At 41.8% G+C, this 23,987-nt stretch overlaps 3 protein-coding genes across 10 annotated transcripts; 1 reads left to right on the top strand and 2 right to left on the bottom strand.

The window, feature by feature from the left end:
* Nucleotides 1–527: 527 nt before the first annotated feature.
* Nucleotides 528–3,898, top strand: LOC115678534 (protein IQ-DOMAIN 12). 8 transcript variants are annotated; one of them, XM_056315675.1, is made up of 6 exons: nucleotides 528–669; nucleotides 1,238–1,300; nucleotides 1,380–1,664; nucleotides 2,303–2,542; nucleotides 2,716–2,847; nucleotides 2,981–3,898. In XM_056315675.1, exons 1-6 carry the CDS (start codon nucleotides 649–651, stop codon nucleotides 3,512–3,514), a joined length of 1,275 nt encoding a protein of 424 aa, XP_056171650.1. In that variant the 5' UTR covers nucleotides 528–648; the 3' UTR covers nucleotides 3,515–3,898. The 8 variants fall into 8 exon arrangements, with proteins under 8 accessions (XP_056171650.1, XP_056171656.1, XP_056171653.1 ...); XM_056315678.1 differs by having other exon boundaries at nucleotides 530–669; nucleotides 1,143–1,300; XM_056315677.1 differs by having other exon boundaries at nucleotides 530–669; nucleotides 1,118–1,300.
* Nucleotides 3,899–5,608: 1,710 nt separating this feature from the next.
* Nucleotides 5,609–7,673, bottom strand: LOC115678543 (glucan endo-1,3-beta-glucosidase, basic isoform-like). Its single transcript, XM_030601937.2, has 2 exons — nucleotides 7,514–7,673; nucleotides 5,609–6,697 (listed from the first exon to the last, which is right to left on the bottom strand). The coding sequence occupies exons 1-2, from the start codon at nucleotides 7,605–7,607 to the stop codon at nucleotides 5,751–5,753; spliced, it is 1,041 nt and encodes a 346-aa protein (XP_030457797.1). The 5' UTR covers nucleotides 7,608–7,673; the 3' UTR covers nucleotides 5,609–5,750.
* Nucleotides 7,674–11,555: 3,882 nt separating this feature from the next.
* Nucleotides 11,556–13,350, bottom strand: LOC115678566 (glucan endo-1,3-beta-glucosidase, basic isoform-like). Its single transcript, XM_030601963.1, has 2 exons — nucleotides 13,208–13,350; nucleotides 11,556–12,655 (listed from the first exon to the last, which is right to left on the bottom strand). Exons 1-2 carry the CDS (start codon nucleotides 13,287–13,289, stop codon nucleotides 11,712–11,714), a joined length of 1,026 nt encoding a protein of 341 aa, XP_030457823.1. The 5' UTR covers nucleotides 13,290–13,350; the 3' UTR covers nucleotides 11,556–11,711.
* Between the last annotated feature and the right edge of the window lie 10,637 nt (nucleotides 13,351–23,987).

The raw sequence follows: 23,987 nt of genomic DNA, 5'->3' as shown, positions 1-23,987 counted from the left end.
CAGGCAATCGATCTGGTTCGGTTCGGTGCCAAGGAGCACCTGTCCAATTCCTGGTTCCTGGGCCAGAAGCAAACTGCCCAAAAACCGATCACCCCAATTAATTTGCGCCTTCATTCACTTATCAAGCATATTTAATTTGGAATAATTCGATTTTTAAAATAGTGATGTCGCCATGAGAGGAAGGCATGCTTCGAGATCCGCGGAGTTCGATCGATTGGATTGGCTGTTTAATGAGTGCACTGAACTGACACGGATCGAAAGGTCAGGATGGTAAATTGAAGGGATACCGAATAGAGGCGCTTGAGAACAACTAGTCAGGTGGCAGTTGTGAAAGTGACTGTTTTGTGGGAGAGATTGAGAAAAATGTAAAGAAGAGGTCCCCCACGATGAAGCTAGAAAGAGACCACCCTTTGATTTCTAGTCATCACCTTCTCTCCCTGTCACCACTCTGAATTCTTGCATCACCAACTATATAACACTGGGAGCAGACACACTGAACAGTGAACATGTACACACCTCTCTCTCTCTCTCTCTCTCTCTCTCTCTCTCTCTCTCTCTCTCTGTGCTTGCTTATGTGAAACTGAGCGGGGTTTGGCTTGACAAGCTCTTGCCAAATTGCTTCAAGAAATGCCCGTCTAATTGGTGCTGATGTCCAATGAGTTCTTTAAGGTATCGAGCAGTGCACTATGTTATCTGGGAATGTTGGGTTCCTTCTTTTCATTTTAGGGGTGGGTTAGGACTGTATACATACATGCCGTGCAATTAAGGTCAAGTTTGTGTACTTTTCTTCTTCTTTTTTTTTTTTTTTGGGTTTATGTGGTTGATGCTATAAAGAGGCAAGTTTCCTTAGTAACGCATGTCACTGCCCAGTCTTTATCTGGCATAGATGCCGTGGCAGTGTTTAACCACTTGCGCGGTTCTTTGATGAAGCTCTTAATACGTGCACAATTCAATTGGGGTACTGGAATCACTACTATTTGACCTTTTCTGTACTTTTGGTGATGTTGGTATTAATGTCTTAGGACTTGGCTAGGATGGGCTTTGATGGGACGAAAGAGATATCTTTGTTTTGTGGACTAAGTTTTTGTTTTGTGGGGACTTTTGAATTCCATCTCAGGATTGTGATTATTCTTCGTGTGAAGGCATGGATTTTTGTTTCTTTTGAAAGCTTCTTGATCGTCAATAGCGTTTCATGAAGTTGAGATAGATTATTCCTGAATGTTATATGGGTAAGAAGATGTGTTGGTTCAGCTGGATAAAGAGGCTCTTTGTCCCTGACTCAAAAGGAAAAGCAGAAAAGGTTGTCCTAAAACCCCTAATTTTTCCTGTTCAATAGAGCTTTTGTGAGGAAATACATTTATTTTGGGTGTTGAATGCAGAAGTCAAGGAAATATGAGTGGATGTTTGGAGGGCTTAAGCTTAACCAATGCCCTCAACTTGCTGCACCACATCCGAAATTGAGTCGAGCGATGGAGGAACAGAGGAAGCATGCTCTGACAGTCGCCATGGCCACGGCGGCTGCTGCCGAGGCAGCGGTTGCAGCCGCCCATGCAGCAGCAGAGGTGGTCCGGTTGACCGGCGCTTCTCAATCGCAGCATCGCAGTTACAGAGGAGATCCACACTTGGCTGCCATCAGGATTCAAAGCGCTTTCCGGGCATATCTTGTGAGTGTTGTTGTTACTCTGGCACTTAGTGAGATGATAAATTTCTGACTTCATGAAACTAACGTTTCACATATATCACTTGGGACATTTGGTGTGAGATATTTTCAGTCCCAATCCTGCTGAGTCTGAATCTCGTGGGAAGAGCTAACTTTACCAATTTGTAGAAAGATTATTAGCACGTAGAGTGGAAGAATGGATGAGATCGAAGTTATTACTCGGCAATTTCTCAATCGCATTGTAATCACCTCATTCTGGCAGCAACTCATGCACATCTAGTTCTATTTGTAGTTTCTCAGTACTCAATAAAATGCTCCTGAGAATTAGTACGATTCTTTATGTCGTCTTGGCTTCTATTCCTCAAATCTGCGTAGAGACACCAATGTAGAAATTGAAACAATTGAACATTTGTTTCAATTCTTTGAACCTTGTTTGCTACCATTTGGCCATATCTAATGAACTTAACAAATTTTGCAGCCATCTGTTATTATCTAATGATTCTTATGGAGAATCTAGAAGCATTGTGGAATTTCCTCGGATGAGTATCATAAGACACGTGCCAGCTTAATTCGTGGCATCGATTTTTATTTCATTTAAAATGAACATGAATTTGTTATTCTGACAATCTTGCTCGTCGAGAGTTCAAACAGGCGAGGAAGGCATTCCGTGCACTGAAAGGACTGGTGAGGCTACAAGCTATTGCCCGTGGCAGAGCTGTCAGACGCCAAAGAGTTGCCACATTGAAGTGTTTGCCTCCCTCCAGTGCGAGTATGCAGCCATCTGCCCTGCAAAGGAGTGCATCGAGAATTGGAGGCTGTGAAGTTCGTGAAAAGAAAGATCTCTCCAAGCCCAGAAGAGAACAGGCGGAAATGGAAACAAAGGTAGATGAGATTTGTGGCATCCAAATCTACTTTTCCACACTGCTTTTTACCCCTTGAATCATCATTTGTAATTTTGTCCCATAAACCGTAGATTGATGTCCAGTAGTTATTAAATAGTACTTCTAATTTTATAAGGCTAATACTACTGGAAACATTGTCCTTGCGTCGAGCAGCTCGATTGCCCCAGCCAGAGGGGTTGGAACTGCAGCACATACTCAAAGGCAGACCTTGAAGCCAATCTGCTGAGGAAGCAAGACGCAATGAGCAAAAGAGAGCGTATGAAGAAATTTTCATACTCCCACCGGGTATTTCCATGCAGTCACAACTCTCATTCTTATGGACAAAGACATTTGTACTAGCTCAAATCCTAATAACCCGAATATAATTCAGTGGATGGACCTAATTATTTCCTTCATTGGAGCTTTTGCATTTTCTCAGGAAGGACGAAGTCCTCAAGTTCCGGAAGAATTTCAATGGACCAAGGACTATGGGAGGTGGAGCTGCCGCCTAGAGCCGTGGCCTGACTCAGATGCTTACACAGATGAGAGACTACAGACTTCAATGCCCATTACGCATTCAGATGCAAATAGTGGCAAAAGACGCGAAATTAGACGAGAGAAGCTGGGAAGCACTCGAGACAAGGATTTAAGCGAACTGCTGAACATTCCTTCTCTACCAAGGAGATCGTTCGGTCATGTGAAACAGTTATCAATCACGGACGATGGCACCGTTCCTAGTTCACCAGTTTTTCCTACTTACATGGCGATCACCGAATCTGCAAAGGCAAAAGCCAGGTCCTTGAGCACGCCAAAGCAGCGAGTTGGATACTTTGATACAACGCATGATCAGAGTTTGCTCTGTAATAATGGACTCTCTCTTTCATACTCTTTCAATAATGGAGACTACGGGAGCACAAATAGGAGCATCGCGACTTCTCGAAGAGTATCAGAAGGCACCAGTCGTCGATACTGACCTGTCAGAACTCCAAACCCGTGCTTCACCTATCACCGAGGCCACACAAGATCGAAACTAATTTACTCGGTGTCTTCTCTTGCCACGGATGTGTGGAATATTTTTTGAGTACATAATCCATCAGTTGGTAATTGCCAATGCTTTTTGTTTATTTTGGTGCTGGTTTTAAAAGGGTGCTTGTAGTTGTCATTGCATCTGTTTGAGCTTTGCCTTTTTTGTTCTTTTTTCCTTTTTGGCTTTTTTGGAAGAGCATCCCCTGCAGCAAAGAGTGGGTTTGGGTTGGATAGTTTCCTTTCAAGATACCAGTTGTGTAATTTTGGTTTCTTTCTTTGCCCTGTTACAACAACTTTCCTCTTGATCGAATGGACATTGTGCTGTTCTTTTGTCGGTGAAAGTCCAACTTTAGTCCCTGGACTTGCGCATTTTTCCAATCTAAGTCTTGAACTTTTAATTCGTCTGATCAAATCCTTTAACTTTCATAACTTTCGTAATCATCCCTTCAGCTCCAAATTTGACAAATTGGAGCTGCATGTTCGTCGGAGCTGGCAAGAGCCTGACATGGAAAAAACTTTTTGTCTCCGTGGACTATCGGCTTATGCGCAGCTCGAAGATGAAGATCACGTCCAGACCTTCAGTAACGAAGTTCCTCAACACAAACACTGCAAATTGAGTTCTTAACGTCAAACTTCTTGCACCCGGTTTCTTTTTGAATCTCATCCAACATTTGGAAGACGTTCTTATTTAATATCTACAGGCCCTTCAAGGGTCCATTGGAGTTCCTCCTCTTCACATCTGCAACTGGATTCGTGTTTATAAGTTCTTGCACTGTAGATTGACGGCCTTCCACCATCCCAAGGCCATGGCCACTTCTGGTGACTGACTATTTGTAGCGAGCCCACCATCAGCCTTCTCGAGGGCACAAAGGAGCTGTGAACAGAGCAAGCCCCTGAAGCAGTGTTTGGCATTCACTTTGGCTAGAAGCATTAAGGGATAATAACATAAATAATCCCTGAAATTTGGTCCAATGTGCAATGTAGTTCATGAACTTTTAATTTATTTAACGTGATCCCTGGACTTTTGATTTATATTCAATTTAGTCTCTGAATTGTATGAAAATGTTCAATATTGTTCTTCCATTAATTCAAGTTCAGGGACGATATCGAATAAATTAAAAGTTTGGGGACCACATTGCACATTGGGTTAAAGTTCAATGATCACATTGAACAAATTAAAAGTTCAGAGATCACATTGTAAATTGGGCAAAAATTGAGGAACTATTTGTGTTATTTTTCCGATCATTAATCATTACCGATGCCTTTTCGAAATCAATGTCCTGGATATCTAACTAAGCATGGTGTTGGATTCTCCTAATGGATTAGGACCAGAAACAAGCATGCTTGATAGAGGGTTGCAACCTCCTTTGAGATTCGTAATTACTTTCTTTTTTTCTTAAGAGAGAAAAAAAGGTGGGAAGGGACGAGCAACTTCTGCAACTTCTACAACTCCTTGAGCATTATTAGAGAAGTACTGCGTCTGCTACCGTTAGACCGCCATAGAAACTACCTAGAAGGGCGAGTTGCTGCTAATGCCATTTCTGATGGGATTATATGCCACATGTTGATAAAATGTTATATTGATCGAGTCGATAGGTGCTGTAGTTAAATGGAATCAATTACAATGAAAAATACTGTACGACGATAACTTGTGATTTTTAGCGGGACTTAGTCGGATCCACGAATTTTTTGAGAAAAGGTAAGCTGTTACTAGTAGAGTATCTCATCATGAGACTCCGACGAATGAATTTGGAAAGCTTTTAGGACCTATATAACGAGAATCAAAATTTTAGGACTCAAATGGAATTTTTAGTATTTTTTTCTTGTGAAAATATTCACGTCATAAGCATTGCTACTAGAACTCTAGAAATTCCTATTGCCACCCCTTCCACATTTCCACAAACGTATACATCCATCTCAATGACACGATGTAATTATCAGAGTCGATCGAAATTAAGTTAAGGTGAACTTACTCTGACGCGTGAAAATTGAGCCAAGTACTATCGACACCAGTAAATGGTCAAAATAAAGAAAGAAATCATCATTGAAACAGAGGATTAATTCCTTCCCCATACTTTTATTGAAGTACGTAAATCGATTCGACTTGCAATGCTCCTTTTATTCTCATGGGGTAATAGCATGCCCTTATTGCACCCCCTAATAGCACATAACAAGATCCTCTCCTAATTAAGACTGATCGAGTACTTAGGCTGCTTGTTCGGCAGGAAAAGCCCCCAGTACTTCTCATACTCGGGGCTCTTCTGATTCTCGTCGAACATGGCGAACACGTACGTCTCGATCGGCCCGGCGGGCCTCTTCGGGGTCCCTCCCTTGACGTGCTTGGCCAAATTGGTGTTGTAAGTCCTCGCGTTGTCGAGGGACGTCGCCTGCCCTCCTCCTGCCGAAGGCCACCCGGTCTCTGATACGACGATCTTTAGCGAGCCACCATTGGCCTTCTCGAGCGCGGAGTAGACTGCGTCCAGTATTGCGTCGAAGAGATTTCTGTATCCCAACGCCCCGTCCATGAACACCACCGAGGGCGCCGTGAATAGTGCGTAGTCCAATCTGATGTCTCTAGGGTTGCCGACGTAGCTGAAGTAAGGATACAAGTTCAGCAGCAAGGGGGCTTGGGTCTCGACCAAGAAGCCGATGATGGGGCTGAGGAGAGGCATGTTGTCGGACTTAAACGCGCCTCTTGAGGGAGGATAGGACTCGCCGAGCACGCCCGTGTCGATCGCGGTGGAGACCTTGATCTGACTCCCGAGGCCGGCGTTGGTGATCGCAGTCCGGACGTTGCGCATGGCGGGGACGAGGAACTGCGCGAACGGGTCGGAGGGCTTCACCTCGTTGCCGACCGCGACGTACTTGAACCGGACATTGCCGTGGCTCTTGATGTTGTTCTGGACCCATGTGTTTGCATTGGCCTGGCTCGAGGCGATGCTTTGGAGGTCGGAGTTGGGGAGGCCTAGCATGAGCTCGATGTTAGACCCTCCAAGGGCTTGAAGAGCTTGCGAATTTGGGTCGTAGATGCGCATGGTTGGGATGTTGTTCTGCTTGTACATGGCCACAACTTCTTGCGCAGATGGTAGATTGTTGCCAAGCATCCCATAGCAAACTCCTGTCTGGGCAGCTGGGATTAGTTGAAATTAAGATCGTTAATGATTGTTGATGTTCTATTAGGAGATGAGAAGAAACATAACTTTTTTTTTATTCCTGGATTAACAATGAAAAATTGGTGTCAATGACATTTTTCGATGTTCTTTGTAGGGGACCTCTAATCAATACTCCACATCACATGCATTCGATGATGCACATGCACATGCACATGCATGGGTCATTACCCATGTACTAGTCATAAAATTGAACCAAATTAATTTGGACTGAGATGGTGCACAAAAGTCACATCAATATCTTTAGATCCGTCAGCTCTCCTACGGCAATTACAGTGGTGAAATGGACGGTGCGATTTTTATGAGGTGATTGACAAATTTTTCATAGCTACAATACCCTCGTAATTGCAACAATTTACAGGAAAATCTTATCACTTAACTTTAAGATGCAACAACTTTAAAATATGTATTATCAAACACGACAATAGTAACATTTCACAGTAGTGCTACCATTAAAAAAACTGTAGTACAACCACTCTTTTAATTATATACACGAATAGAAACTTAATTTTCTCTCGGATTTAACATCTCCTATTATTTCGTGTATACTCATTCAATAAAATTTAGAACATCTTGGCACGATTTAGAAGCAAGAAACATGTAGTGTCCAGGTAAGAAAATTAGCATATCTAACAATTAGCAATGCAAAAGATTATGTCAACAAAAACATATAGAAGTATCAAGTTAACACCAGCTATACAAAGGAACATCAATGCCAGCCTCATCTTGAAAAATCAGCATGAGGAAACCGTCACATGCACAAGATAGCACTTCACCTGTCCTGTGCAGGCCTGTAAACATCAGTAGAGCAAGGAGCAGCATCGAAGGAATGGAGAGAGAGTTTGCAGCAGAGGGGGAAGATTTTGCCATTGGCGAAAAAAACTATAAAGATAGCACGAAAAAATGAGAGGTGCAGTTTTGCCATCACTTTGGAAGTTGGACGTGGATTTATAAGGTGGGGTGGGGTGGTTCCACCGTAATGCAATCAACGTTTTGCCAACAGTTAAGTCGGAAAATAGTTCCCCGCAATTAAATGCATAACTGACTGTAGGTTTGTGTCTCGAGATTGGAATAGGACAGCTTTGAAAAGTCTCTCTGCTCTTTTTCCTCCCGTGAAGATGATCAATTCCGGAACCAATTAACCAAGCAGACATGGGGGTGTCAATGGCCGGGGCCTCCGTTGATACCCGACCTCATCCGGAAATAGAAGAAAACGTGTTTTTGTGAACCGACCCGAGACCCAAACTACATGGAACACGTACCGAATAAAGGGTTCGGGTTGGTTCGGTTCGGTTCGAGTTGTGGGTGCGTGATGAGATGCCGTTTGGATGCAAGGATGACTTGCTGATGAGGGTGATTATAATTAGCGCCTTCTTTATTTGCCCAGGCCCTCGCAGGGCTGCACCGGGTAGGGGACGGCTTCGGAGTAATGGATCGGGCCCATCGATCTTTCAGACAAACCTTCCATGTGGTTGTGAACCTGAGAAAAGTGGATCCCTCAAATGGGCCGATCTAGACCGAGCCGGAATAAGTCCAATGTTATTATACGGCAAAAGGACACCAGAAGTGCCATAACTTGTGTACGGAGATCACTTTGGTGCCATAACTTTTTTTCGAATCACTTTGGTGCCAAGTCGGAGGAAAATAGATCACTTTAGTGACTCCGGCCAAAAAGCTGACCTGGCATTTATATTAAAAAAAAATGGTCTAACTTGTACACGTGAAAATTAGGTGCCCTTTTTCGAATTTTTTAATTTTTTGATTAAAAAAAAAAAAAACGTTGCAGCAGCGGCGAGAGAGCCCTCGCCGCTGCTGCCACCAACCCACCACCGCTGGGAAGGGCCGGCGGTGGTGGGCGGAGTAGTCGGCGAGGGCCGGATCCGGCGAGGTCGGCCTCGCCTTTGCCAGCGAGGCAAGCGACGCGACGTGAGGTCTCGCCTGCTCTCGCCCCAAGGCGAGGCGAGACCTCGCCGTCCGGGTCGCACGGCGAGGTCTCATCTCGCCCAACAAGGCGAGGCCGACCTCGCCGTCGCGACCAGCGGACGGCGAGGTCTCGCCGCTTGTGGGCGAGGCGAGACCGCCGTGCTTGGTCGCGACGGGAGGTCGGCTCGCCTTGCTTGGGCGAGGCGAGACCTCGCCGTCGCCTAGGTCGTGACGGCGAGGTCTCGCCTCGCCGGATCCGGCCCTCGCTGGGTCTCGGCGAGGGTCGCTAGGCCCCGGCCAGGGGCCGGCGACCCTTACCGATCACTCCGCCCATCACCGCCGGCCCTTCCCGGCGGTGGTGGGTTGGCGGCAGCAGCGGCGAGGGCTCCCTCGCCGCTGCTGCAACGTTTTTTTTTTTTTCTATATAATTTTAAAAAAAAATTTCTAAAAAAGTATACGTCAGCGGGCTAAACGACGTCGTTTTTTGGTTTTTAATGCTAACTGGACCTCTCCGGCGAGCCGTGAACCTCTCTGGCGAGCCATGTTAGAGCTACATCGGATTTCCGGTGAGCCACGTCAGCATTGACACTAAAATTATCGTTTTTCAAAAAAGTTGGCATCAAAGTGTTCCGAAAAAAAGTTATAGCACCAAAGTGATCTCCGTACATAAGTTGTGGCACTTCTAGTGTCCTTTTGCCGTTATTATATTATATTGTGTTAAGATGCATGTATGAGGTGTTAGACGAAAGAAGTCTCACATAAGTGATGTTGTAATGTGGAGCAATTAAATATTGGCCCATAATTTATTGATTAGGGCTTTTAAGTGAAGGTTGCTCAATCCCATATATTAATGAGCTTGAACTTAGACTCTCTCTTTGCAATCTCCCCGAGTATATTTATCCGATTTTTGTTGTGTCAATCCAACAAATGATGTTAGAGCCGATGATTGATTGATGATAATTCCCAATGCGTATCGGTGTCTGATCAATATTTTAAGCAAAGTCTTGGATGTAAATCCGTAATCGAGGTGGCAGATGGTGTTCCCTGGATTTTGTCAGGCTTAGCTAGGCCAAGGCAATTGAGATGGAGTCTGAAGGGCAGATGTTTTCTTCACCAACATCTGCCAAACTCGGCTGAGCCAAGGTGGAGACTCTAGAGTTGAGATAACGTTGATGTGGAAGTATACCTAGACTAAAGGAGAGTAGGCCTAACGCAAGTGGCTCACGTGTGAAAGGGAGAATTGTTAAGGTGCACGTGTGACGGTGTGAGGGTGTTAGGCGACAAAAGTCTCAAATTGGGAATGTGAAACAATTAGTAGATCATAGTTGGGCCACAACTGGTGAGCTTAAGTTTTTGAGTAAAGGCGAGTCCAACTAAATATGTTAACGGGCTCAAAGTTGAACATCTTAGTTTTTTATCTTTCTAAGTGAAAGTATCATATTTCTATTATGCGTCCCAACATCTCGTATGATGTTGTGACTGACCTTATAGGGCTTGAGAAGCCAAAGGTTTCAAAAAGCCCGCCGGAAGTGCTTCGTGAGGGGCAAGCTTGGGAGAGACACTGTCTATAGATAACGGTGGGAATGTCTTTCATGGCCTCCTTTCTTGCCTTTTTAGCTTATTTCTTCACTCTCAAGATTCTTGATTTTCCCCTACTAACTTAAGCATAAGAGAGTTTTGTTAAAGTAGAACCTTGAAGGCTTCTTGTTTTGTGATATGCAGAGATCAACTTACTAATCTCGGCACCCAGGTCTGTGGCTTGGCCCAGTTGCTTTGGCATGATGGGTTCCAACCGGTTAATTCTGCGCCTCAATACTAACCATGTGTTCAAGACCTCGAGGTCGCTAGTAAAAATATCGTGTCAATACTGTACAATTTCGTATGTTAAAATTTTGAGCTAGACAAAGAGGGAATCGGGGTACATAGGCACGAGACGAATCGTGTGACTATCATTCATTCAAGAGTATCGGCAGATCGAACTCCAGAAGGAACTCAATGATTTTCAAGACTTCAATCAATGTGTCACCTTCTCTTTGCGAACTTTCAAGCGAACGTAAATTTGAAAAGGACAGTGTTTTCCTCTATCTTTGATTGGAGGACATTTTATCCTACCGGACTCCTAATCGGTGGCTTACAAATATGAAAATCAATCATGTGATTTAATCAAAAATAAATGCGGGTGATGTCTATGGTTATAATGCACCAATCAAAGGCGCGGAATATTTTTTAAAGGAAAAGAAAAGAAGGGCATTTTAAGGTCATCTGCCAAAAAGGAAAATCTCAGTAGCCCCTTTATCCCTTTTCGGGTGAATCCCTAAGCAACCTTGTTAGCATCTAAAAAGTGGCACCACATTTTATTCTTCCTTCCGTTGATCTACGTGGTTCGGCCACATCTCCACACTTTAAATCCCGCTCGAGTCGTTGGTCAAAATTCGAGACATATTTTAACGACTTGAAAACGGAAGGAAGAGAAAAAACTAATTTTCCACCTAAAACTTCCAAACCTTTTTGTCTGATGCATAGATGATGCATCATGATCTTATTAGGTTAGATAGTTCGATTCACCAGAACAAAATATCAAAATATCACAAAGATCCACTTCTTTTTTTTTTTTTTTGGTCGTACGCAAACATCCACTTCACGGGCATTAAATTTTAAAATTTCAGCTACATCGTGACTCATTTTTCAAGATGCCCACTTTCGTATCAATCACAAATGACTCTCGGGGCTCCATCATTTATTCGGGCCAATCCAGTATCCACAAGACAAACCCCATCTCGACGGGGGTGGCTTACTAATTCCGACTAACATGAATTTCAATTTGATTTCTGCACAAAACTAATCGACTCAAAAGGCAATAGGACTGCAATACGAAGTTAAATAAAGACAATGAAGTAAGAAAAAGAATGATGCTTTATAGTCTTTCACGAGTGTTTTAGTGACTTTTGTAAATGGATAGGGAGTTACTACAAAAGTAACTTTTCCTTTCGCTTTCGTATACGGAGCAAAACATGTTTATGTTGTGGTTCGCTCCTTTATTACAAGATCGTCCTAGTTAAGAGTGATGGGATACTTGGGCTGCTTGTCCGGATGGAAGAGCCCCCAAAATTTCTCCAAATCCGGGCTCTTCTGATTCTCATCGAACATGGCGAAGATGTACGTCTCGATCGGCTGGTCGGGCCTCTTCGGGGTCCCTCCCTTCACATGACTGACCAAATTCGTGTTGTAAGTCCTTGCGTTGTCGACCGAAGTCGCCGTTCCTCCGTCGGAGGGCCACCCGGTTTCCGAGACCACGACTCTCACCGACCCGCCGTCGGCCCTCTCGAGCGCGGAATAGACCGCATCCAACATCGCGTCGAATAGATTTTGGTACCCCATTGACCCGTCCTGTACCACGACCGAGGGGGACGCGAATAGGGCATAGTCAGGTTGTATGTCTTGCGGGTTGGAGATGTAGCTAAAATAAGGGTATATGTTAACTAGCAAAGGGGCTTGGGTCTCTACTAAGAAGCTGATGATTGGGCCGAGAAGCCACATGCGGTCCGACTTGAACGTGCCGCTCGACGGAGGATAGGACACATCGAGCACTCCGGTGTCGACCGAGGTGGAGACCTTGATCTGGCCCCCGAGGCCAGCGTTGGCGATTGCGGTCCAGATGTTCCGCATGGCAGCGACAAGGGAATTTGCGGCCGGGTCGGACGGTTGGATCTCGTTGCCGACCGTAATGTACTTGAACTTGACGTTGCCGTGGCTCAGTATGTTGGCTTGGACCCACCCGTTTGCGCTGTCCTGGCTTGCGCCGATTCCTTGCAGGTCCTCGTTCGCGACGCCGACGACAACCTCGATGTTGGATCCTCCTAGGGCTTGGAGAGCCGATGGATTCTGATTGTAGATCCGCATGCTCGGAATGTTGTTCTGTATGAAAAGGTCTACGACTTCTTGAGAGGACGGTAAATTGTCACCAAGAGTTCCATAGCACACTCCTGTTCCTGCGGCTGGAATTTGATTGAAAAAAACAAAAAGATGTTAGTAAAACCCAAAATCAATTGACAAATTAGAGTAATCTGGGTTATGGACATACAATTTTCTTTGAGGTTCTAACTGGCAGGTCGAAATAGAATCCACATAATTGGATATTAGAGACATTATTTGATATTTCATTATTTTCGAAGATAGCTAGTTTCTTTGATAGATTAAGATAGCTGATCATATCCTAGGAAAGCTAATTTCATTGTTGGCGTAAATTCCTCGCCGTTCCTCTCTCTGGAAGATCCTAGAGTATTTACCCCCAACAAATTATGAAATCCATGACTTTGAGGTTTTCTTCACGTCGCATACGTATCAATGATTCACGTTACAAATAAATGGGTCACGTCGATTAAATTGTCCAGCGAAAATCTATAGCTACACGATCAAAAGTTCATGGTGGCTTTATTTTTCAAGATGATGGTGTTTATACCGGCAAAAAATTTGTACAGTAGAAATATATGTGTAGACATATGCATATTTATTTCTGCGTGGGTGTGTAAATTTTACAAAATTTGCACCTGCGACGACGAAGCTGGCCAACGTAAGAGCAAGGAAGAGCATCGAAGGGATGAAAGTACAGTTTTTTGTTGTAATTTTCATGGGGGAGAACAACTGCGGTGCCCCCAAAAAGTAATGTTTGGAAAAAAAGCATGTAGCAAAGATGAGATGAGATGTATTGAGATATCATCAAGCTGTGTATTTATAGCGATTGAGATTTGCACTTGAAATTCCAAGTCAAAAGTCAATAATAAAGTCGAATTTCTCCTTTTCTTCCCCAAGTTTCAAACTTCCAAGTCAAAGTAATCCCACTAAAGTTTAATTACTTGTGGAAATAATATATATAATTGTATGTATGTGTATATGCGTCTAGATTTTGTTAACGAGTGATTCTGATGCACCTATTAAGATAATCGAATGGACCTAAGTAAGTCCTAAAACTGCTTTGTCAAAATTTTGGGACATTAAAAATTCAGGAGTATTCTCCGGGGTGAGGAAAGAAAAATTTTCCCCAACTTGGGGGGTTAGGCGTATGGGCACCAGCACGTTAAAATAAGAAACGCAATCTTGTCAGCCCGCCAGGTGTATATGTGTCTAGAGTTTTGTTAACGAGTGATTTTTATGCACTTATTAAGATAATCGAAAAGGGAAAATTTTGAAGTTTCAAACGTATCTCTTATTATGTATAAATTACATCATGTAGATTGAAATAATTGAGTTGTGTACACATATTGTAGACTCCGCTCTAATACGATGACTGGTCTGGTAATCTCATTAAATTGAATGTTTAGCTTCTGGAAATCCCCGATTTTTAAGTCTTAAATTTATTGGCATTGGTTCTCACACCTTATCGACCACTTTAATTTTCAATCACTTCCATATTTTAGCCACGTACTTGAATCTCGACTTATATCTTACGTGATTCATGAGATCGGTGAAATATTTCATGGACTCGACTTCTAGCTTTTTTGTTTAAGGGCTAAGTGGTGTCTCGACCAACTTTATCTATTTAAATGAGGCTTCTTGTCATAATGCATGTATGAAAAGTTCCACGGCGATGCAAATATTGTTTGGATGCGAGCACAACTGAAAAAACTAGTGGAAGGCTTCAATCAAGTGTCGACCCTATCGAAGCCCACCTTCTAAGACTAGTCCACTAATCGCAACGTGCGATAATTTGATAACAAAAACATTAAGTCCCCTCTAGGATACGTTATCTTCTTCTTCTTCTTCTTCTTTCTTTTTGCAAAAAAACGATCTCATATCTTGGTAATAATTCATAATGATGAATTTGAATATCTTGTGTCTCCTCTTGTTAATATATGTAAATATTTGCAGATTTCATTATAATATATGTGATACTATTATATCATCTGTATGATTTTGATTGTGTCTGCTGAGATTTCCTTTGAATGTACATGCTGAGATCCCCAGATTGTGCATAAACCCCAGCTGATCAATCTTTGGTGTGTTTTTAAGTCCTAGTCAGTCTTAAAAAGTACATAGGCTCAATTGTAATTGACCCTTTGAATACATATAATACGTATCAAAATTTTTTGAACGATCACTTGGATTTAGAACTTTAGAGGCCATAATGAAAATTTTCTCATTAGTGATATGAATCTTACTCATATATGAGAGTAGCATGAGATATAAATTTTCTGTATTTAGTAGGCGTAATTTGAATCGATCCACTGCCATGACATACTACTGAAACGAAAATGATATACTTGCAAATTGAGATGCAAGACAAGACAATCATTTTTTCAACTATTGGATTTTTTCTTGTATAAAAATTTTAATTATATCCATTGCTAGACATGCATTACATGCTTTACATAGTCCTCGTTGGACAATTGACATATAGAAGAACTGACTCTATAACTTCACACATCTAGTTCATCCAACCATCTCGCTCAAAATATTGTCATCATCACCCTAATAAACCTATTAATAATCCGTTTTATAATGTGTTATGCTCCCAAGAGAGCTAATTGTGTGGTCGGGTCTCCACGCTCATGTCTCTAATTTATTTTTAAAAAAAGAGCTAATCGAGGTAACAACCAGCCCTTTGTTTTTATCTTCCATGAAATTATCATTTACCTACGGCACGTCTAGACTGAGAGGATTTCGAGTTCATTGACCGCAGACGCGATTTCAAAGTTTGCAGCTTTGAAACATGAGATGGCTGTAAATTATCACTCTTTCCTACATATACTTCCAAAGGAAACCAATTAACCATCTAAAAACGTGCTTATTCAATTTGAAATCTTCTTCACGGTCAACCCTTTTAAGGGTCACTATATGCATTGACCACTTGACCAATTCCTACAATTCCAAACTGAAGAATTATTTAACCAAGCAGACGAGAACTGCATTTGGGGCCAAAGCAGGCCGTAGCCGTTGGATCAGTCCTGGTGAACGGGCGGCGTCAACGCAATCAACGTACCTCATGGGATCGAGCAATTGCTTGACCAATAAATTCACATGTTACTTTCGTTGGGCCAACTCGCAATTAGTTTGTGCATAAAACCTAATACGTTAGACAAGAGATAAAATTTTCATCTATATGGTCCCCTCCCCTAGTTAGAGAATGACATGATATGTTTATAGCTCGCTACCGTTGACGATGTTGAAAACGCGTTTATAAGAGCATTACTAATTAACTTAGCCGCCGAATCGAGTCAAGTCGGTAATCATGATGTGTATATCTACATCAGACCGATCGCGCTTAGCCTTCATCGAGCCCTCAACTGAAATCGGTATTGTCCCGTTTTAAGACCATACTATGTCTTTCGACCCTTGATATAATTTATCTCTTAAGATGAAAAAAACTAGGGTTTTAGAATCACCACAAGTTGACGATAATCCATCCCAAGAAGAGGAAAAACGTTGGTTGGAGGACGTGACTCGAGTGTCGACTCAGTCGACACAGACCCAGTTAGGGACTTGGGGGAATTCATGGCCGAAACAGTCTTCAAATGCCAGAAATTTTCGTGGAGTTTGACAAGTAAAAGTCCACGTCGGGTTCGATCCGAACATCAGGAAGAGACGATGTCTTCCCTTTGAAATCCGAACAAGACAAATTTGATTGTCGTGTCGTGTGGGGAAGTTATGCCGTGAAGAAAGGTTGCTGTGACTCTTGTCCTATAGTAGTTGCTGTAATCAATTTGGGACATCCCATGATCGCTGAATTGAATGATGCCGACCAGCAAATCATGTTCGACTGCTGCATAATTGTGGAAAAGTTTCGTGTGATGTAATGTGTGGAGTTTTCTAACAAGTCTGCTAAGGATGTTGGCAGCCATAGCGCAATTATGTCGAACATGAAGGACTTGGCAGAATTTAGTCCGCTTGGAAAGAATGGGGCAAAGGAAACTAGAAAGCTTCGAGACTATCGTAAGACAAATGGTTTGATTCTACAACTTTACGATTGATCGGTTGAGTTTCAAGACTATTGGACGACAAAGGAGATTACAGTACGTTGCGGTCCTTTTATTTCTACTTGGACCGAGTAAGCATCGACTCATTCCTGCTCTGTCAATTTCGAGGGGATTCTTCTTTCTTTAGGTCACTCCAAGATTGGGAAAATAGTCCAAAAAGTCGTTAAATCTATTGTATGGTGATTAATTCAGTTCTAAACTTTTCAATTTGACCATTTAATCCTAAACTTTTCTTCCGATCAATTATGAGTGAAAATCGTTGATGTGGGTGACAGACGTTCTACATGGTACGGCTGGCGCTAATATGGACAATTTTTTCAATTTTCAATTTTTTTTATTTTCTCCTTGTTTTATTTCCTTATTATTTTCCTATCTCTCTTTGCCAGTCCAAGGCCTCGGCGATGGTCGTCGTAGGTTGCTGCCCCAAGCAAGGGCTGAGACACCGTTGCAAGCCCTTTTCAATCATAGCGAGGGCCTCACTGTGGCCGGCGAGGGCCTGGGCAAGCGTGTCTCGACATCGTCGAGGCCTTAGATCATCGAAGGGAAATAGGGAAAAAAGAAAAAAAAAAGAAAAGGAACGAAAAAAATTAGAAAAACCATCCAGGTTGATTATGGCTATTCTAACGTCAGCGCCGATCGTGTCACATTGGACAGCCATTATCAAAGTCAACAATTTCTAGTAGAAATGACTACACTGATAAATCGTCAAAAGTCTTACGAGTAAATCAGCCAAGTTGAAAAATTTGGGACTTAATTGGCCGCCGTACAATAAGTTTATGATTTTTTGGACAGTTTTCCCCTCCAAGATTACCTCTGTTGATCGAGTTGACTATCGCATCACACCATCTTCGGATGGGGCATTCATAGAACTTCTTCTGTAATCCCATGTAATATGAGCGTTCGATAAAGATATCGAGTCTCCTATGAAGCCAAAGGAGATTGAAATGAACTCGAACTGTTGACGTTAAACTTCTATGCCGCCATTGAAGCGCTCTCTATGAACTAATCAGGTATCATTAGAGTATTTCCTTATGATGCAGAGAACCTTTTTGGATTAATGGGGATGATATGAAACTCTTAATGTTTGTGTTGTAATGCAGATGAAGAGTTTCTGTCTGATAAATAACATGAAACGCTTGATTTTTTCGTTAGTGGATAGAATGTTCTTCACATTAGCTTTGTGCAACACTAATTGCAGAAATGGATCGATCGTCAAGGTTTAGGCCCATTGGGCTCCCATTTCAACCATTGCATCAATGAAACTCGATTTATCCAAAGGAGGAAGTTCCCAAAGGATTCTTCTCAAACTCTTTACTTGATTGTTGTCCTTCTTTTCGTCGCAAATCTCACCATAGGTGAGAAATAGTAGTAATGATAACGCTAATATCATACGATGGGATCGATACTACTTCAATCAAAGCCCGAAGACTTTGAATCGATGCAGAGATCCCACGAAATTACATAAAATCTAGACAAGAAGTTAGAGGACCAGCTCAAAATATTCAAAAGTTGGCATAGAATCGGGTGCCTCGACTCTCCAGCGGCTTAGCAACCGGTCAAATGGTGGCAGTTCTCCGTCCTAACGCCGAACCCTACGTACGGCGGTTTTCTGCTCCCTCGACCATCCTTTTCGTCTCCTAGGACATCCGTCTGGAATTTGCAGTTGGATCACTGCTTTTCGATGACATAGTCCTCAATGACACTAACCTAATAATCAATGTTTCATATAGATAGTTTGATGCAGTCAATATCAAGTCCATGTACGATCGAATATCGATTCCTACTTAGTCCAACTCCATAAGATCGTCCCAGAAAAAGTTAAATTGTTTGTTTCGATATGTACGAAAAATACTGGTCTACCGCAACATCATATGCCAATTAATCACCATCCACCATTGGTTGGGTGGGATGGGATTCACACAACTTGGACGTGGCTGGCTGGCTGTTGCTTTTATGATGATGATGTACATCGTTTTTCCTCGAGCTCATCGTGCTATGCTTCTAATTATTAGTGATGAGCAGCACTTCCATTATGTATTTTCTTGAATAGGGCATACACAAATGTGATAATTGGAGAGTCACAAACTTTGATAAGACAGAATTCAACAGACATGATCCCACTATAGTTCATATGTCACACCTAGTTGCTATTGAAGTTATGATTACGTGGCTAATTCCTAACTATATGTGGGTGGGGGTTGGTTTCCGAGTCTCGTAAATGGTTAATTTGTCTTGTCATATCAACAAAGCTTTAGGGTTTCAGAATGACCGAGCAACGCATCAATCACTGCATTATTGCAGATGGTCAACCGGCGATCGATTTTTTCAAATTTATATCCAAAATTGATTTCCCTCTATGACATATGGTCTTTTCATCAAAAATGTTCAATCTGTTTTATCATGTTAACAGCGTAACAAGTACATAAAATATCGTGTCGGTGTATGGTTCTGCAAGCTAAGAGGAAGATAGCCCATTTTTCCCTCATCATCAATCATCTCACCTTTAGAAGGGATCTCTCTTTTTGGTCCCGGAAGATTGTCAAGATCTTACTCCATGTAGATGGCGTTAGTTATCTTTGGGAAGCTATTGTGGTTACAACATCAGATTTCCATGATGTCCTTTTTTTCTACTTTTAGCAAACTCTTGTCCACTTGTAGTGGGAGTATCCTCGCGTTGATCGCTTGTCACCCATGTTTGAAGTCCAGTCCAACCTCTCTTAGTGAATAAGCTCTATTATTACAAGTTGTGCAGCAAGGGAGGTAATGTTGGTGAGCGCATTAGAAGGCATCATCCACGTGTCTGTAATATTTGGAGAAGCATTTTCGACTTCCCAATTCGTTTTTTATCTATACATGTGTACATATTCGTATACATATTATATCAAAGTACATATCATTGTGGGAGTTTGATGTTCAAACAGCCATTCTCAAAGTATAACCTAGGAGATTGAGGGAAATTACATATATATATATATATATATATATACGTGTATATATATATATGTGTATATATGTGTGTGTGTGTGTGTGTGTGTGTAAAGCTTAGACATATAAACAAGTTGATGTGCAATATTTCAATGTTATTTTCACAAGCAAACTGCACCGAGAATTACTTGAGTAAGGGTGTTGGGTTTATAAGAGGTGGGAGTGAGAGAGATCTGAAGGCATGAGATTGGCGAATCAACACGAAACTAAATAATTTCAAAATTTGTGATTTTTCTTTATGTATATATCTCTTTGAATTTTAGAAAATGTCTAGTTGATTTTGGTATGTTACTTACATATCCGATTAGATTTTACATAATATTTTTTTAGATTTTCTTTACTATTTTTTATATAGTTTTCGAGTTATGGTTTATAAGGATTCTTTTAGGGTTTTATCCTTTTAGGTAAACAAGTGTGTACGTGTTGGTATTATTCTTCTTTGTAGAACAACTTATCACTTTGAATCACAAAAAATAATATCGAAATTTTTCTATGTTGCGCTTCGTGCATGTGTTCATGTTGCGTGTGTTTACCCATGTTGGTATTATTCTTTTTGTAGGATAACTTATCTTTTTTTTTTTGGTTAAAATAACTTATCTTTTTGTATCAGAAAAACATAATATTGATCTTTTTTTTTTCTATTGCAATTCCTACGTATGTGTGTGCAAGTGTGCATGTTGCCAATGCACTCATGTTTGCAAATTGCAGTCGGAGCTAGCAAGATCACTAGAGAGAGAAGCCAAATCTGGTAAGGACGACGATACAAGCATCCGTTCCACTGATGAGTACAGGGGGGGCGCAAGCCTTGCGGACGACTTTTCATCATCTCGAGGCATCTTATCGGACCATGGAGCAAGATTAGCAAAGGACTCTAAACCTGCTCATGGAGCGGCTCGGTCCGGGGAAATCCCAAATAGGGCTAATGAAGTAGCATCGTGGCCTAATAATGCTTGCGGCCAACCGTTCAAAGAACCTGCTCCTATGGCTAGAAACGATATCGACCAGTCTATCTAGCGGAATCCGATTTGGATGGAGATAGATAGGGAGATGATCTCGGCATACTGGTATGGTGGTCACAGCTTCGGCCGAAATCGAGATGAGGACCGTGATGACTTTCTTTCCATTGTTCAAGAACATTTTGATATCACTTACGATTAAAAGTATCTTATGCTATGATGGGACGTTGAGGGATGGATGGTTTCTTTACATAAGTACGGTTGACATACTTATACATTATGGTTATTTATGGAAAATTATCATGTCTTGATCTTACTATTAATAAACTTCAATCTATGTGGCTTATAATTTTAGGTACTTCAATAGTTGAACGTTTTCAAGTATAAGCAATAATGAAAGCTATCAATACCAATTATCAACACAAATGTAGAATTACCATCGCTTATTAGAACTTAGTTTTCCAGGCTGATCCCTATGATTTTGGGTCCTGTTGTGATTTGACAACTATCGATTCTAGTAAGCAGACGTGGCTTTTGCCCCTTGAAGTAATATAGAAGATTTCAACCCGTACCCTGTTTGTCGATCAATACAAATCACGAAGGTTGAGTCATGAAATTACAATCCTGAAAAGATGGGTGAAATTTTGTGTAGAGGGGCGCGCGAATACAATCTTATTTTCACTCGAATACCATTACATACCTCTAGTTTTTAAAATACATATCTGTATCCTCCAACCAAATTGTCCACCTATCTACAATTTTTCCGCTTTCTTTTCCAAAAATACCTTCACCAACGAAACCCACGCCATTTGGAATGATGCGTCCCCCTCCCATCAGCCAATCTCCTCCCTCCCCCGTGACGACAATTGAGCCAATTGTGTTGGCTCCATTATAGCAAAGATGACCGTGACCTCAAGATCTTGCAGCCATGGCCACGAGCTCATTCCGCTTTCTTTTCCAAAAATACCTTCACCAACGAAACCCACGCCATTTGGAATGATGCGTCCCCCTCCCATCAGCCAATCTCCCTCCCTCCCCAGTGACGACAATTGAGCCAATTGTGTTGGCTCCATTATAGCAAAGATGACCGTGATCTCTAGATCTTGCAGCCATGGCCACGAGCTCATAGCTTAGGGGGCCATGGCCACAAGCCTGGATAGCACAACGCATGCGCGGAGAGAGAGAGAGAGAGAGAGAGAGAGAGAGTAATGACCCGGTCTGACAAGGATAAGGAGTGGTCGCTGGGGTCAAAGAGCCTGGACAAGGACCTGGTAGGCTTCTACAATGACGAAGAGGGTAGGAATGAACCGAAATGTGCACCGATATATACATATACATATAGTGTGTGTGCGTAAAAACTGAAATTAACTCATAAAGGGGCCTTTTGACGTAATGGCAACTCCAAAGGTTAGCATGCTCAAGTGGAAGCACTACCAGGATGGATAATCTCCCGGGAAGGTGCCCACCTGTAAGCCAAAGAACAAACCGGTGAAGCTCAGTATGGGACAGACCAAAGTAGACAGTACCTCAGTGAGTTAATTTGGGGATGTAAAATCATGGGATCAGAGCGGGACTCCCTCCAGTAGGTGTGTGGTTCAGGGACGAACAAGGCGGAAACTAGTGTGCCTGTAATGACTTGATCCAACAAAGGTAGGAAGTGGTCGCTAAGACCAGAGGGCCTGGACAAGGAGCGACTCTTGGCAGACTTTTAGAATGACAAATATGGCAGGAATGAATCGAACTATGCATCAAACAAGATAAGAACAATTATGATATATATATGTAAAAATTAAAATTAACTCACAGATGCGCTTTTTGATGTAATAGCAAATGTACTCACATGGAAGCACTACCAGGATGAGTGACCTCATAGGAAGGTACCCACTTGTACGCCAAAAGACAAAATAGTGTGAACAATACCTCAATGAGTTAATTCAGAAATGTCATAGAGAGAGTCGGTGACGAAGATAGGGGATTGAGGTGTCACGGGAGGATGGCGAGATTCGTCGGCATGTACGGGGCAGTCTGAGGCAACAAGGGCAACGACCAATGGTGGGGGAGGGTGGTGATAGAGGGTTCACGGGTGGTTGGTCTGGGTTTTTTATTTTTGTTTGGGCATTTTTCATAAAGGGCCACTTTAGTCATTCTAATAGAGGCGCCCGTATGTAACTTCTATTTTATGAATCAGAGGTATGTAAATGGTATCTAGGTGGAAATTCATGTGTGTTTTTGGTATTTTTCATATATGGCTAGTATAGCTAGATAGTATATGTATCTCAGTGCAGGATGAATTCGTTTGTCAACAAAGTTACCAAGATGGAATTTTAAAACCTGTCTTATTAGGTTGTCTATGTTGCTACTTTCACATGGTTTATTAAACTTCAATTGTTAGCGCTTAGAATACTAAATTAGGGCTTTTACTTGCAAATTGCTATTGATACATAATGTAACAGTTGTGTAGGCAAATATCTCTTATGACAATATTGACGTATAAATGATGTAACATATATCATTGGCTCACTTTCTATAATTTTTGCAAAAAGATTTATTTCTAATCAAAATACAGGTCAAAAGTTTGAGTCCTAATCCTCCATCCTATCTCCATCTTGCGTGTTATTCTTGTTATTTACCTGTTTTACTCAACAACGTGACATATCGGACCTCAACAAATGGTATTAGAGTCTAAGTTTTGGGTTATACGTGGACACCCTCTCATGGTTATTTCGTATCTCTTCCGACCCATTTTTAGTCACGACATTCCTACTTCTTATAGATTGTCTGTCGCGTTCACCTTTAAACTTCTGCATTTTATCCATAAAATCCTAACTTGGAGATTAAGATGATAGTAGGATGCCCACCAAACACTGCTGGTTAGCCTCTGGATCTACTAATTAAACGAAGAGACACGTGTTTTAGGCAGGCTTATCGATGTTACAGACGGTAACACTTTTAAGTGTCTTAAAAAGATGTGAAGTCCCAGACTCGTCGGAGACGATATAACGTCCTTGTTGCTAGAGATTGATTGACCTTTCAAGCGTAGAAAACTAAATTTAGGCAAAGCATATTGCACGAAAAATTTTAAACTCCGCGGACGTGGATAATACATATGAGTCTTTAAATATTTTTTTTGGTCAAAGAGTCTTAAAATATTGAATTTGTGAGATTTGATGGACTGCTGCCAACTGTCCTAAAAACTTAAACTTTTAAATGAATGCGTGATTTAATATTTAATTACGCTAATAGAATTGAACAAATTGTGAAGTTTTTTTAAATGCTACGATCACGTCTTTTCGATCAAAACTTCTTTTGTTTTCTTTACGTAACGCCCTCTTACTGTCATGTAAGCAAATTTCCCAACCCCGGGACTTAATTGGACTATTCTTGCAAATGTTTAAGGTTGGACTTTAATAATTGGA

Source organism: Syzygium oleosum, unplaced genomic scaffold (assembly GCF_021117445.2).
Source record: "Syzygium oleosum isolate NSW1041296 unplaced genomic scaffold, Sole_v2.1 Sole_v2.10, whole genome shotgun sequence".
Lineage (NCBI taxonomy): Eukaryota > Viridiplantae > Streptophyta > Magnoliopsida > Myrtales > Myrtaceae > Syzygium > Syzygium oleosum.
The sequence above is the reverse complement of the archived record's forward strand: the minus strand, read 5'-3'. Positions and strand labels throughout refer to the sequence as shown.